At 52.2% G+C, this 15,612-nt stretch overlaps 2 protein-coding genes across 2 annotated transcripts; one reads left to right on the top strand and one right to left on the bottom strand.

Annotated features, from left to right (window-relative positions):
• Nucleotides 1-1,749: 1,749 nt before the first annotated feature.
• LOC121781464 lies at nt 1,750-5,847 on the top strand. The gene is made up of 3 exons (XM_042179202.1): nt 1,750-2,601; nt 2,734-3,638; nt 4,110-5,847. Exons 1-3 carry the CDS (start codon nt 1,750-1,752, stop codon nt 5,845-5,847), a joined length of 3,495 nt encoding a protein of 1,164 aa, XP_042035136.1.
• Nucleotides 5,848-5,958: 111 nt separating this feature from the next.
• On the bottom strand, nt 5,959-8,557 carry LOC121781463. The gene is made up of 3 exons (XM_042179200.1): nt 7,372-8,557; nt 6,108-7,003; nt 5,959-5,964 (listed from the first exon to the last, which is right to left on the bottom strand). The coding sequence occupies exons 1-3, from the start codon at nt 8,555-8,557 to the stop codon at nt 5,959-5,961; spliced, it is 2,088 nt and encodes a 695-aa protein (XP_042035134.1).
• Nucleotides 8,558-15,612: the final 7,055 nt, after the last annotated feature.

Genomic DNA, 15,612 nt, shown 5'->3' with positions numbered 1-15,612 from the left:
CGGGGTAGCTTCTACCCCCCCATGTTGAGTAACTTCATTTGGCCCTTGTGTTGCGGCATTCGCCGAGGGCTTAGGTGTATTTCCTTTTCTCTTCGGGTTGTTGTGTTCGGCTTTTCCATTCTCGGTGTGGATCTTCTCGGCACCATCGTTTTCGTTGTGTACCCTTCTCGGCTTTTCCATTCTCGGCAGTTCGGCTTTTCCTTTCTCGGTGTGGACCTTCTCGGCCTCTTCATTCTCGGTGTGGATCTTCTCGGCATCATCCATTGGCGTGTCGTTGGGTGTTGGTGTTTCTCTTGTCAATACGCCCATCTCGGCACTAGGCGTGGCCTTGTTCGTTGTCTCGATAATAAGCTTTTCTCGGTTGGCGTTAGGGTTCGCCTTAGGTCGCGGCTGGCCGAGCTCCACACAATAATGTTCCGGGCTGGCCTCAAACGTAGCTCGGATCTTGCTAGTTCGTCCTCGTTCGAGAGGGGGGAAGTCCTCAAGAGATGCCCCACTCCCATTCCAAGGTGTGTGTGTGACACTTTGCATGCATCCCGAAGAGTTTTGGGGAAACTCCGGTGGTTTGTGACTGGCCGTCGGTAGGTTTCCGGCACGGAGAGGCTGCGCCGCCGCTGCATCGAGCGTTTCCACCAAGTCCAACGCTGCAAGATGAAGGATCTCATCTAGTTTTGGGTTCCTTGGTGGGGATCCAAACGATGCAACTCGTGCCATGTTAGAGGGGAAAGGGGGGGGGGCACTTTCAAGGGGGGCTTTTGTACTTCACGTGACCTAGCAAGTCTTGGCTGGGGATTGTGGAGGGAGGGGACTTCACCGGAAACGGTCATAAGCTCGATGGCGGGAGCAGCAGTTTCCGGCGAGCCGCCTCCTTCCGGCACGGTTCTACCGTTGGGGGCATCGAACTCTTCTTCACATTCATTCCAATGCTCCACTTCCTCTTCCTTCTTATGAGGCAAGTCGGGGTCCTCCAACCTGAAAGAGACCCCCAAGTCGAGGGACAGAGTCGCCGGGAACAGGGATCCTTTGCATTTGGAACTACCGGCCGAATGTCCTTCCTCCTCACCGAAGTCTATCTTCTTCCTTAGTTGCTTGTCCTCGGGCATCGGAGACGGGACAAATCTCTTACGACCATTGCCTTTGGTAGGGGGCGCCGGCGTACTTTTCCGGGCTTTGAGCTTTGCTTTAGCCATTTTTAGTTCCATGGATTTGGTCGGACGTTGAAGGGAAGCGGCCTCACCAGCTCGGAAGACCATTTGCTGATCGGAGAGGACCCGAGCTTCCTCATCCCCGGGAACAATGTCAGGCAAATGATCCGGATTTAGGGCCGGAGTGTCTCTCTTTTCGTCGGGGTCCGGCGGTTGCCCCATTGTTTCGGCCAGCCGGGCGGGCTTCGGCAAGGTATAGCCAAGACGTGGAGTAGAGGTTGACGGGAGCCGCGAGCCAAGTTCGACGTTGAAGTGGTTTTCGTCGGGATGGGCCGGGGGTGACAAGCGGAGTGGGATTGGGAGGAGGACGGCAGGGTGGTAACCGCCAAGGAGGATGATGAAAGGTGATGAACCGTTGGACGAGGGAGTGGTGGCTGGGGTCGGCGAATGTCGTCGGGTGGGGAGGTGGTGGTGGGAGATTGGCGGCGGAGGTCAAAGGTGGTACAATAGGGTGGAGTATTTTAGAGAGAAGGAGGAGCTTCTCTCACTAAATTAAAAATCTCTCTGTCGGATTTAATCTCATAATATTTGTTTTCTTGCAATAATGGAACCACTTGTCGACCCTAACCCGGACAAGTTTTCAAAAGTGTTGGGGCTGCATTATAAGGGATCGAATGCCAATGGGAAGATATGGATTTTTGTGGAGGAAGGGATGGATTTTGAGGTGGTGGATGACTCGGAGCAGCTATTGCATGGGCTGTTCACTTGCCCCCGGACTCCAACACCTATTTTAATCTCGGCCGTGTATGCTAAATGTTCGAGAGGAGAGAGGCTTGCTTTGTGGGAAAAAATGAGGGAGCTGACCCAAGTCTCGGAAGGAATGCCGTGGTTTATTGGAGGGGATTTCAACACAATCCTCTCCACGGGAGACAGAATGGGGAGTGATACAAACCGCCTGGCCGAAATGGTGGACTTTGCAGAGGCTATTGAAGACTGTGGTCTTTTGGATCCAGGGTATGATGGATCAGACTTTACTTGGGCTAAGAATGGCCTTCTGGAAAGGCTAGACAGGGTGCTGATTAATGAGGTGGCGTCTCAACGGTTCGAGGCAATACGAGTCACGAACCTCCCCCGTATTGCATCGGATCATGGCCCTCTCCTTGTCCGATGCAAGATGCCTAATACCCCCGGAGGAGGTAAAGCCTTTCGGTTCCAAAACATGTGGGTACGGCATGAAGGATTTAATGAATTGGTGAGGGAAGATTGGGGGACCCCCACGGAGGCGGCGGGTCTCCTCAACTTGAAGCTCAAGCTAGCAAGGATTAAGAGAACATTAAAACGGTGGAATAGAGAGGTATTTGGGAACATTCACGCCAACCTCAAGTCCTGTGAAGAAAGCATTGCGATAGCCCAAGCGGAGTTCGAAGATGATCCCTCGGCCCGGAATAGAACGGAGGTCAACAAACAAATTGCGGAGTACATCCTCCTTCTTAAGATGGAGGAGGACTTCTGGCGTCAGAAGGCGGCACTACGGTGGCTGGAAGATGGGGATAAAAACACCAGATTCTATCAAAGCTGGGTGAAGCAGAAGAGGGTTCGGCTACGGATACACAAGATCAACGTGAATGGGTGTGAACTCACGGAAGACTCGGCCATCCAAGCATCGGCGGTTGAGTTTTATCAAAACCTTCTTGCTCCATGCAATCCGGTACTCACGGAACCGGACCTAAGCCTCCTACACCGACTTCCCCCTTCGGAGTCCTTGGCGGCCCTCCCCGAACCTCCAGATGCGGATGAAGTGAAAAGAGCGGTCTTCGACATCTCGGCCAATAGTGCTCCTGGACCGGATGGCTGTTCGGCTCTCTTTTTCCAAGCCTGCTGGAGCATTGTGGGATCGGATGTGGTGGATGCGGTTAGACAATTTTTCGGTGGGGCCTTTCTTCCCCGAAGCTTCACGGCCACAAGCATTGTACTCATCCCGAAGAAGCCCATTCCAGAGTCATGGGGAGACTACAGGCCCATTAGCTTGTGTAATGTGATCAATAAGGTGATTACAAAGATACTCTCCAAGCGACTGGCCCCTTTACTCCCACGCGTGGTAGCTTCCAACCAAAGTGGTTTTGTCAAAGGGAGACTCCTCAATGATAACGTACTACTTGCTCAGGAGATGTTCCATGAGCTACAACGAAGCACACCGGCCCCTAATGTTGCAATCAAGATAGACATGGCCAAGGCCTATGATCGAGTTCAATGGCCGTTTCTCCTAAAAGTCCTTAAACACATGGGATTCCCCGAGCCGTGGGTGGACCTCATCAAGAGATGCATTGGGTCTTGTTGGTTCTCAATCCTTGTCAATGGGGCGCCGGCGGGTTTTTTCAAATCTACCTGTGGCCTTAGGCAAGGGGACCCCATCTCTCCCGCCCTATTCGTCCTTGCCGCGGATTACCTCTCGAGACTTCTTGATAAACTCATCCTCGGCAACAAAGAAATGACGTTAACAAAAAAAAAAAAAAAAAAAAAAAGAAAAAAGAAAAATGACGTTCAAAGCAACCCGGGGAAGTATTGAGATCAGCCACCTCGCCTATGCAGATGACATCATCATCTTCACGCAAGCGGCGGCGAACCCTCTCCGGAGGCTACGAGCATGCCTTGATCATTATGCAGAGGCGTCCGGCCAACAAGTCAACCTTGGGAAAAGCAATTTTTTCATTGCCGAGGCTCATGAAGGGTGGACAAACACAATACAAAGGGAAGGAGGATTCACTCGAGGTACGTTCCCGTTCCTTTACCTTGGAGTCCCTATTTATCGAGGTGTGAAGCGCTCGAGCATGTTCTTGTTCCTCCGTGAGAAAATCGCGGCTAGGATCTCTGGGTGGGCCCATCGACACCTCTCCTTTGGGGGGAGACTTACTTTGATTAAAAGCACACTCAAAGCGATACCACTTCATATCTTCCAAGCTATAGAGCCTACGGGCGGTGCCCTCAAGCAATTGGATCAGCAAATGCCCGTTTCTTTTGGGGGTCAACTAATGAGAAGAAGAGGACGCACTGGATAAGCTGGGAACAGGCTTGTCTACCAACGGCCGAGGGGGGATTGGGCATCCGGAAGATCAAGGAAGTCTTAAGAGCCTTTAACATCAAGTTATGGTGGCGGTTTAGGGAACAAAATTCCTTGTGGGCTACGTACTTAATGGCTAAATACTGTCAAAAGGTCTCCCCGCTCACAGCTAGACCATTGGGGAGGGGAAGCCCTACGTGGAAGAGGATTCTGAAGGCTCGGCCTCTTGCTCAACCGCACATTCGTTGGGTGGTGGGAGAAGGGAAGATGCTATTTTGGGATGACTTATGGCTTGGAGAGACGCCTTTGAGAGAACTTAGCCTTGATGATAGAGGAGGGCCTCTTTCTCGGGTGGCGGACTACATTAAGGATGGTGCATGGGATGAGCCTAAATTGCGGAATCTCCAAGCGCAAGCTGGCCTAGCACAACTTATCGTCCAAAAGATCCTCGACACACCCGTCATTTCGGATGGGCCGGATGTACCAAGATGGAGATTATCAACCAATGGAGAATTCTCACTTGCTACTACATGGGAGACTTTACGAAGTCAAATGCCGATTGTGCAAGGCCTCGACGACATTTGGAGAGCGGGCCTCACGTCCTCTATGGCCATATTTTTATGGCGACTTCTCTCCAACCGCATTCCGGTGGACACAAAGTTGCAATGGAGACGAATGGAATTGGCCTCCAAATGCCATTGCTGCCCACATAGACCAGGGATTGAATCCCTCCAACACCTCTTCATTCAAGGGGACGGGGCTCACGGGATATGGAGGGAATTTGACACATGGTTCGAGGGTCCGTCACCACCCCTCCGGATCAATGACACCATACCGGAACGACTTGTGGTCTGGACGAGAAGAGTTCGGCAACCGGGCAAAAAACACCTAAGCAGGGCCATGCCGTATCTCATTTTATGGTTCATTTGGGCAGAACGGAATAGGAGCCGGCACCAGTCCGTACAATTTAGGCCTTTCAATGTCATTTGGCAAGTTCAAATCTACATCCGGAATAGTATGACGAACGGGATATACAAGAAGAAGCATTGGAAAGGGGTACGTCTTAAAATCAATGTCCCGAGGCATGATGAAATTCGGAGCCCTAGGCCGCTCGCAGTGGCAATCAAGTGGCAACCGCCGGAGGACCCCTGGATCAAGCTCAACACCGATGGTGCATACTTGGAAGAGTCGGATAATGCCGGGGGAGGTGGTATCATCCGAGATCACACGGGCAAAGTGCTTTCAGCCTTTGCATCTCCACTTGAGGCCCACTCCGCCCTTGAGGCGGAGCTCCTTGCCATCCAACTCGGGTTAGAACTTGCCCTGGAATTCAGCCGGCCTATCTGGATTGAGTCGGATGCACAACAAGTGGTCCAGCTCCTTAATAGCATGCGATGGGGGCCGGCACACACGAGCCGGGTGGTGGCGCGGATCTCCCTCCTCAAGCGACAACGAGGTGTGCGTATCACCTTCACCCCCCGAGAAGGGAATAGGGCCGGAGACTTACTTGCAAAGATGGGAATTGACAGTCTCGACTATTGCCGTATGAATGCCCACACGATGCCGAGACACCTCGCTGCAATTACTAGGATGGATGCACTAGGAGTCCCGAACATTCGGGTCCATCATAATGATGAAGAATAGTATAGTGTTTTGGAGGTTGGGAGGGTACCACCGTTGTTTTCTTGATTCTTTGTATTTTGTGTTTTGTAATGGTGTAGGATGAGGTCCGGGTTTATGGCTTGGGACCGCATACTACTCCTAAGTATGTGAGGACACACCACTTTTGGGAGTGGCCACGTATTGTAATCGTCACCTTTTGAAATATAGGGATGAGGGACCCACGAACCCTCCACCATGAAGGTGTTTGGATAAAAAAAAAAAAAAAAAAATCTCAGGGCTACCTTTTGCCGCCAAAAATCCTCTTTCATTTTCAGAAACATGATGTACTCGGCAATGTATTTATTGATCATTGTCCTATTTTCCGGTGTTGGCCTTGCCTCGAAGATGGATTGGGCCACGGCAATTCCTTCCTCCTTTTCCTTGAGGTTGGCATGGATGTTCCCTAAAACTTCTTTGTTCCACGCCTTTAGGGCTCTTTTCACTCTAGCATGTTTGATTTGAATATTTAGGAGTCCACTCGCCCCCGTACTCTCCTCCCATGCATTTTGCACTACAGCCATGAACCCCCCATGTCGGATCCACATGTTCTGGAATCGGAATGCCTTGCCTTCGATGGTAGTGTTCAGCATCTTACATCTTACAAGGACCGGCCCGTGGTCCGAAGCAACCCGAGGGAGGTTCTTAACCCGAGTAGCTTCGAAGGCCCTAGCCCAACCCTCACTAACAAGCACTCTATCCAATCTTTCAAAGAGGCCGTTTTTGGCCCATGTGAATTCCGCCCCATCGAACCCCGGATCAAGGAGCCTACAGTCTTCAATTGCCTCTGCGAAACCGACCATCTCGGCTTGCCTGTTGGTGTCGCTCCCAACCCTATCTCGGTGTGATAGGATGGTGTTGAAGTCGCCACCGATAATCCATGGTGATCCTTCGAGGGCCCCAGCAATCTCTCTCATCTTATCCCACAGGAGGTGTCTTTCGGATCTTGTGCATTTGGCATACACGGCCGAAATGGCCAGCGGCCTAGCAATGCGGTGGGACTTGAGACGCCCATGTAGGATTTGTTCCGAATCACAATCAATATCAAAAGTGTATCCCTCTTCCGCAAACAACCAGATTTTTCCGGTCATGTTCGATCCAATGTAGGACAGCCCCAGGGCCTTGGAGAACCGGTCCGGATCTGGTGTTGTGAGTGGTTCCATTATTGCAAGGAATAAAACATTATGAGATTTAATTAGCCTTTTCAAAACGTTTTGGGTTGACACATTTGCGATTCCCCTCACGTTCCAAAACATGATATTGTAAGACATCATTAACAAGTAGGATGCGTACCCGAAGGAGACGAAGTCCCTCCTTGATATTCAATGAGATGTTGCTCTTTGTTCGTTGCGTGCTCCTCGGCATCGTCAAATGGAGAGCCGTCTCCAATCCTCTCGGTCCCCACTTGCATGTCCATGGCCGAGTCGTCCGCTTCTCCACAATTGTCGACATCAAATTCTCCATTCGCCATGAGGGAGTAGTATTTGTTAGTGCTCATGTGATTCTTACTTGAGAAGAAACCACGCCCCCTAGTCATTGCATGGCGTAGGCCCCCTCTCGCACTCCCTCGTGTAGGTGGGGACACCGATCGGCTCGCCTTGGTGTACTTCCATTCCGCATCCATATCTCCATGAGTTGATGAAGGTGGCTCGGTGGTCGGGGGTGTTGGGTTCCCTTTTTCCCCTCCCCCGCGCTTGAGGCCCACTTTGAATGTTTCGGGGCGCGAAGTATTCCCTCCTTGGGTTCCACCCATAATGTCCGAACCATCCCAAGTTGTATCCCTTTCCTCCTCTCCATTTGAATTGTTGTTAGGACGATTCCCGGCATTGCCCTTATTCTTCCCTTGGCGGTTCCCTTCATTGAAGTTAGGATTGTGCCTCACCGCATCTTGCATGCCCTTCATACCGTGGCCTTCGGGGTTTGCCTTCTTTGGCGGGTTGATATTGTAGTTTCGTTTCGGCGGCCTTTCCTTTTTGCCAATCGCATAGCACACATCACTTGCATGGCCAACATGTTTACACTCTTGGCAATAGGATGGGATCTTATCCCACCGGACTTGTTGCACCAACTCGCGGCCGCACAAGTCAAGGATTATCTCTTCAAGGGGCGGTTTGGTGATGTCAATCTCAATACAAATGCGGGCAAAGGAGAGTCTCGTCTTGGTAGCCGTAGCCCGATCAACTTGGATTGGATTGCCGAGGAGCTTGCCGATGGCGAAAAGAGCGGATTGATCAAACAAGTGAATTGGGAGTCCGATTAAATTACACCAAATTGCTGCTATCGGGGACTCACAATATGCATCGAAATCTGGGGACCATTTGAAGACCCTCATTGGGTGGCGATCAATGAGCCACACGGGTGTTCCCTTTGGGCCTCCGAGAAGCCGGGCATAATCCGCCAAATCCTCGCATTGGATTAGGATATGTTTAGCATTAATGTATTTCCAATTGAACCCACATCGGAATTTAATGTTATCTAGAGTTTTTTGAATTTGATGGCCCGTAGGAATAGAATGTGAAAACTTACCCACGATGGTGTGCCCCATGCTATCAGCAAGCTTTTGTGTTTCAGCCCCGGAGAAGTAGATGGTCGGAACTCCATTAGACATGGAGGCAAAACCAATGTTTTGGATCTGTTCCGGCACGAAGACTTGAGGACCATTGGGTTCGGGAGAACCCTTAAGTAACTCCGCCATCGATTTCGGCCTACTAGAGGTGCCCGAGGGAACTTTGGCCCCCCCTTCTCGGCTAGCGACCATCGGCCTCGTGGGATAGGTCACTCATGGCCATCGGCTGGTCCTGGATAGCCGTGACGGAACTAGTCGGAGCTTCGCCCACCATCGGGTTGGTAGGTGGTGTCGGGGTGGCCGTATGACCCTCGGCCCCAACCTTGGTGGCCGCACCCCTGTGAGCTTCCCTTCCGGCCAGGTTCACATTCGCCTCCGCAAGCTGTGCCAGGCCAGGCGGCTCCGGCCTCGACCCAAGCCAAAAAAAGCCGTCGACTTTGCCGCGCCAGCCTCGAACGTGTCTCGAAGTTTTAAGGTCCGTCCTCTCGCTAGAGGGGGGGAACTCCTCAAAGGAGGGGATGAAAGGCCCCGTAGGTGCAAGCAAGGTTTGGTCGGACTCCGGAAGGGAAGAGTAGTGAGACCCATCGGCCATGTGCGCATCCTCCGGCTGGCCGGCGTCGAGAAGTGGTTGGGCGGTCATGGTGTCTAGCTTGTCCGCCAAATCCAAGGCTACGAGGTGTAGGAGATGGGTAGTTTTTGGCTGCATTAGCCCTCCAACGGCTAGGACATCACGTGACATTCCAAGTGGGCAAGGCGCCAAGCCACTTTCGAAAAGAGTTTTTGTTCCCACTTCCAATTCGGGTAAGTTGACTTCCACTACTTCCAATGAGTCTTTTGCTTTTGCTGCCGCATGAACTTTAGGTTTGTCATGATCCGGAGGGGTTACGTCCTCCTCTTCGACGGCATGGTCGTCGCCGGCAGCCGCACCGGCAACCTGGTCGGAATTTTGATTTTTGGAGGCCATGGTCGATAGGACCGCATTGGCAATGGCCAATTGGCATTTTTTTTTTTTTTTAAACAGAACATTAAGCAAGATAAAAAAACAATTCTAGTCCCCGTCCCTTTCTAGGGTTCGAACATGTGAGAGGCCCATTTGATCCATGCGGACGAGGTCCGCAAGCTCTCTCGGCACCGAGTCTTGTTGCATTTGTTGGCCTCTATCTCGCCCTAGTCCCATTCTCGCAAGGAAGTCCGCCGCCTTGTTGCCCTCCCGGTGAATGAAGGTGGCTCGGAATTTAAGTTGGCGCTTAAGAAGGATCAGTCGCGCCATGGCTTCCCGGGCTAGCGCCGGACCCCATCCTGCCCCATTAATCAATTTGATAGCCTGTTCGGCGTCTGATTCGATCCAAATAGGGAGGCCAAATTCCTTGGCGATGTTCAGCCCGTGGATCATTGCCAACAGTTCCGCCTCCAGAGCCGATTGTGCTTCAAGAGGAATGCAAAAGGCCACAAGCATTTTACCCGAGAAATCCCGAATGACTCCTCCCCCTCCTGCTTTGTTGATCGCTTCCTTGAAGGAACTATCCGTGTTCACTTTAATCCAAGGGTGGTCCGGTGGCTCCCATTTGATCGCCATGGCGAGAGGGCAACGCCCTAATGGCTTCCGCTTGTTGAGGGATGTTAATTCCAAGTTTAACTCCTCGCCAGTGCTTCGGCTTCAAGCACCCGTTTGCCATAGAATTCCGGATGTACATGTGGACCTGCCATATTACATTGTAGGGTTTAAATCTTGTGTCTTGGTGTCGGCTCCTATTCCTCTCCGACCAGATGAACCATAGGATGAGGTAGGGCATGGCTCGGCTAAGGTGCTTCCTATTCGGAATGGCCAATTGGCATTCCTTGGTGCCCGAAGCACTTTCTACTTCATCCCGCCGGCCGTTGTCCCCTTGATCACTCAGCGGGCTCGCCGGAAAGATGGTCCCTTTGCACTTAGGGCTCCCGGGTGGGGACGAGTATTCCGACCCAAACTCGAGCCTCTTCCAAGGTTGTTTGTCCTCCGGAAGGGGTGAAAGAACAAACCTTTTCTTCATTTTGAGTTTTGTGGCTTTTTGCTTCATCTTCTTGCTCGGAGGATTAGGGATGGGGTCCACGGCCGACCGAAAGACCATGCGCTGGTCCGAGATGGTGCGAGGTTCCTCGGGCACCGGCGACGTGTCCGGCGGATGGTCCGGCATGGCCGAGCGTGTGCCAAGTCACCAGCGTAGTCGGGGGAAGCGGAGGTGACGGTGTAAGATCCGACACAAAGGCGGAGGCCGGCAGCGTTTAGGGTCGTGAGGGTTGAAAGAAGGCCGTGGGTTGTGGTCGGAGTGGAGGGGAGGGAAGCGAGGGTGAAGACCTTGAGTTGAAGAGGGCGGCGGTGGTTGGCAACGGTGTTACAAGGCGGGACAATAGGGAGTTGTGTTTAGAGAGAAGGAGGAGCTTCTCACTCTATCTTTTTATCGCCTTGTACTGACTAGTTTGATAGCTTGCTCGGCGTCCGCCTCCAACCAGCTTGGCTTCAACAATTCCTTAGCCATCTTCAAGCCGTGGTGCATGGCTAGTAACTCTGCTTCCAAAGCTGATTGTCCCTCGAGAGGGAGCGTAGACGCTCCAAGCAGTCTGCCCAGGTGATCACGAATAAGGCCCCCACCCCCTGCTTTTCCAGCTGACTCGATGAAGGAGGCGTCCGTGTTGAGTTTAATCCAATTCTGGTCCGGGGGGTTCCTTTTGATCGCCATAGTTAGCATCGGAGTCCGTCTAGATTCGGTATGGCACGGTATGGTGACTCCCATCCTAACTCCCTTCCAATGTTTCAGCTTGATGCACCCATTGTAGTGAGTGGAGACGTCTTTTGACAATATTTTGCCATCATGTACTTAGCCCAAAGAGAGTTTTGTTCCCGGAACCTCCACCATAGCTTGATATTAAAAGCACGTAAGACCTCTTTAAGCTTACGAATACCAAGGCCCCCTTCGGCTGTGGGTAGGCAAACCTGGTCCCAGCCGATCCAGTGCGTCCTTTTCTTCTCATTACTCGATCCCTAGAAGAAGCGGCCATTTGTTGATCTAACTGCTTGAGGGCACCACCCGTTGGCTCGAACGCTTGGAAGATATGCTGTGGAACCGCCTCGAGCGTGCTTTTTATCAAGGTGAGTCTCCCCCCAAAGGAGAGGTGCCGATGGGCCCACCTTGAGATCCTAGCCGATATTTTTTCCCGAAGGAACAAAAACATATCCGTACGCTTCACTCCTTGGTAAATAGGGACTCCAAGGTAAAGGAAAGGGAATGTACCTCGGGAGAAGCCCCCTTCACTTTGAATTGAGTTTGATCATCCTTCATGGGCATCGGCGATGTAGAATTTGCTCTTGCCAAGGTTGATTTGTTGTCCTGACACCTCGGCATATTGGTCAAGGCATGCCCGTAGCTTTCTGAGAGAAGTCGTGGCCGCTTGTGTGAAGATAATGATGTCATCGGCATAAGGCATGCCCAGAACTGTTGGCAACGCTCCGGCCGATGACCTTGCGGCCGGCGCAAACGCGGGGACCGGTGACGGAGGAGAGCACAACCCCCCACATGATGGCTGCTCGGAGAGAGATGGCTCTAGCATGGGTCAAAAGGCCTTGGTGGACGCGATAGTCAACTTGCCCGAAATGGGCACAACAACAAAATCACTTTCCGAAAGTTCCTTGGCGCCTTGCCACTTCGGAACACCACGTGATGCTGGCCCCAATGCATCCGTTGAGCCCCCAAAACAACAAAAATCTAGCTCATTTTTGCAGCAACCCAACTTTCCCGAATTGGCTTGGAGACCAAAACCTCCTTCCGAAAGTGGGCTAACTCCTTTCCGTCCCAAGAGCTCACGTGAGACGATTGTCGTGGAGGCCCCAACGCAACCAACAAAGGCCGAAATCATCCACTTAGCCGCCTTGGACTCGGCGGAGATGCTAGACACATTGGTTGCGCAACCTCTCATTACGGCCGGTCACAAACCACTGGAGTTCCCCCTAAACTCTTCGGGATGCATGCAAAGTGTCACACACACACCTCGGGATGGGAATGAACCCTCCCTTGAGGACTTTCCCCCTCTCGAACGAGGACGAACTAGCAAGCTCCGAGCTACGTTTGAGGCTAGTTCGGAACATTACAGTGCGGAGCTCGGCCAGCCGCGACCGAAGTCGAACCCTAACGTCTACCGAGAAAAGCCTTTTATCGAGACGACGAACAAGGCCACGCCTAGTGCCGAGATGGTTGCAGGACAAGAGACACACCAACACCAACGATACGCCTATGGATGATGCCGAACAGATCCTCACCGAGAAGGAAAAAGCCGAGAAGATCCACACCGAGAAAGAAAAAGCCGAAAAGCCGAGAATGGAAAAGCCGAGAAGGGCACACAACGGCAACGTAGGTGCCGAGAAGATCCACACCGAGAATGGAGAAGCCGAACTCAACAATCCGAAGAGAAATGGAAACACACCTAAGTCCGCGACGGATGCCGCAACACAAGGGCCGAATGTAGTTAATCAACTTGGGGGGGGTAGAAGCTACACCGGGGCCCTCGCCGTGGCCGAAATCGATGGCGGACTTGCTTAAGGGTACCCGTCGGGCTTGGCGAGTAACACTCTACAAGGCCGGGGTGAAGGCGCCGCAAGCCACCCCGGTCGGCCGAAAACGATGGCGGACATGCTCAAAGGCTCGACTGACCCTACCGGCCCCCAAGCCTTTGAACCGGATAAGCTCCAGAACATTGGATTTGCTTCAGTGTCCGACGGCATCCCGGCCATTTACTTCTCCGGAGCGGAAACTCAAAGCTTGCTGAGAGCATGGGACACGCCATTGTGGGTAAGTTCTCTCACTCTATCCCTACGGGACTTCAAATCCAAAAGACCCTTAATAATATTAAACTTCGGTGTGGATTTAGTTGGAAGTACATTAATGCTAAACATATTCTCATTCAATGCGAGGACTTGGCGGACTATGCCCGAATCCTTGGAGGCCCAAGGGGTACGCCCGTTTGGCTCATTGACCGACACCCGATGAGGGTCTTCAAATGGTCCCCGGACTTTGATGCTTACTGCGAGTCCCCCATTGCGGCAATTTGGTGCAACCTAATTGGCCTCCCCATTCATCTTTTCGACCAATCCGCCTTATTCGCCATCGGCAAGCTTCTCGGCAATCCAATACAAATTGATCGAGCCACGGCAAACAAGACTCGGCTTTCATTTGCCCGAATTTGCGTCGAGATAGACATCACAAAACCACCTACCGAAGAGATAATCCTCGATCTTGGTGGGCGAGAAACGGATGCAGCGAGTCCGATGGGATAAGATACCATCATATTGCCGAGAATGCAAACATGTCGGCCATGCAAGTGAGGTGTGCTATGCGACGGGCAAGAAGGAACGGCCGCCAAAGAGAAACTACCACAACGGCCCGCCAAAACAGCCACAACCCGAGAGACAGACCGAGAAGGGGAAGCAAGATATGGGGAAGAATGCCTCCAGCTCCAACGAATGGAAACATCAGGGGAAGAAGCAAGGCAAGGCCGGTGATCGACCAAACAATAACAAAACAAATGGGCAGGACTCCGGTGATACTTCCTGGGAGGGACCGAACTCCAAGGGTGACTCTACTTTGGGGAGCGGACTGAGCTCCGGAACTCAGATTGCCGGGCTCATTGCCGGGATCGAGATTGGGAAGTCCCCACCGAACCGGGGGAATCCATTGCATCCCACCACCGAACCACCAACACCACGTGGGAACATGGACGTGGAGTGGGGCTCCCCCAATGCGAGGAGCTTGGTCTCACCAGTTCGGCGAGGGAATCCGAGAGGAGGCGCGCGCCATGCTTTTACAAGGGGGCGTGGGTTCTTCTCGGCAAAGAACCACATGAGCACTAACCAATATTATACTCTCATGGAGAACGGAGAATTTGATGTTGAGAATTGTGGGGATGCGGACGAAGACCTTATGGAATTGCACGTGGGGGCCGAGAAGTTAGGAGGCAACAGTTCGGCCGAGGACGCCGAGGAGGTCGCTCCGAACAATGAGCAACACCGTACTGACTATCAAGGAGGGCCTTCAACCTCTTTGGGTACGCACCCTTCTTGTTAATAATGTCGTACAATCTCATGTTTTGGAACGTGAGGGGGATCGCGAATGCGCCCACTCAAAACGTTCTGAAAAGACTAATTGGTTGTCATAATGTTTTATTTCTTGCAATAATGGAACCGCTCACACAACCGGACCCGGACCGTTTCTCTAAGGCCTTGGGGCTGTCCTTCATTGGTTCGAACACGAACGAGAAGATTTGGATGTTTGCGGAAGAGGGGTCCACTTTTGATATTGAGGTTGACTCGGAACAAATTCTTCACGGGTACCTCAAATCCCACCGCCTTGCTAGGCCGGTGGCCATCTCAGCCGTGTACGCCAAATGTACAAGGGCTGAAAGACATCACTTATGGGACAAGATGAGAGAGATTGCCGGGCCTCTTGAGGGAACACCTTGGATCATCGGTGGCGATTTCAACACCATGCTATCTCACCAAGACAGAGTCGGAAGTGATACCAACCGGCAAGCCGAGATGGTAGATTTTGCGGAGGCAACGGAAGATTGTAGGCTGCTTGACCCTGGTTTTGATGGAGCGGCATTCACTTGGGCCAAGAATGGCCTTTTTGAAAGGTTGGATAGAGTGCTTGTCAGCGAGGATTGGACTAAGACCTTCGAGGCTACTCGGGTTACGAACCTCCCCCGGATTGCCTCGGACCATGGACCAATTCTTGTCAGGTGCACGAAGATGAACACATCCGCTGGAGCCAAGGCTTTCAGGTTCCAGAACATGTGGATCCGACATGAAGGATTCATGGCCGTAGTGCAAAAAGCATGGGAGGAGCCCACGGGGGCGGGTGGAATCCTAAACATTCAAATCAAGCAGGCCAGAGTTAAAAAGGCCCTTAAGAAGTGGAACAAAGAGGTTTTTGGAAACATCCATGCTAATCTAAAAGAAAAGGAGGAAGAAATTGCTTTGGCCCAATCTTGTTTCGAAGCAAGGCCGACTCCGGATCACAGGACAGCGATCAACAAACACATTGCCGAGTACATCCTTTTGCTGAGAATGGAAGAAGATTTTGGCGACAGAAGGCAGCTTTGAGGTGGCTTGCCGAGGGAGACAAAAATACCCGGTTCTACCAAAGCTGGGTGAAACA

This window comes from Salvia splendens, chromosome 20 (genome assembly GCF_004379255.2).
Source record: "Salvia splendens isolate huo1 chromosome 20, SspV2, whole genome shotgun sequence".
Classification (NCBI taxonomy): Eukaryota; Viridiplantae; Streptophyta; class Magnoliopsida; order Lamiales; family Lamiaceae; genus Salvia; species Salvia splendens.
Note: the sequence above shows the minus strand (reverse complement) of the source record. Positions and strands in the feature narration are given on the sequence as shown.

Excerpts from the sequence above, each read along its gene's own strand:
- LOC121781464 (XM_042179202.1), top strand. The coding sequence starts at position 1,750 with ATGGAACCACTTGTCGACCCTAACCCGGACAAGTTTTCAAAAGTGTTG. Across the intron at positions 2,602-2,733 it reads CGGCCCGGAATAGAACGGAG|AAGAGGGTTCGGCTACGGAT; the intron begins GTCAACAAACAA and ends TGGGTGAAGCAG. Across the intron at positions 3,639-4,109 it reads CTCGGCAACAAAGAAATGAC|AGCCTACGGGCGGTGCCCTC; the intron begins GTTAACAAAAAA and ends TCCAAGCTATAG.
- LOC121781463 (XM_042179200.1), bottom strand. The coding sequence starts at position 8,557 with ATGGCGGAGTTACTTAAGGGTTCTCCCGAACCCAATGGTCCTCAAGTC. Across the intron at positions 7,004-7,371 it reads GGGGCGTGGTTTCTTCTCAA|ATCCGGACCGGTTCTCCAAG; the intron begins GTAAGAATCACA and ends TCACAACACCAG.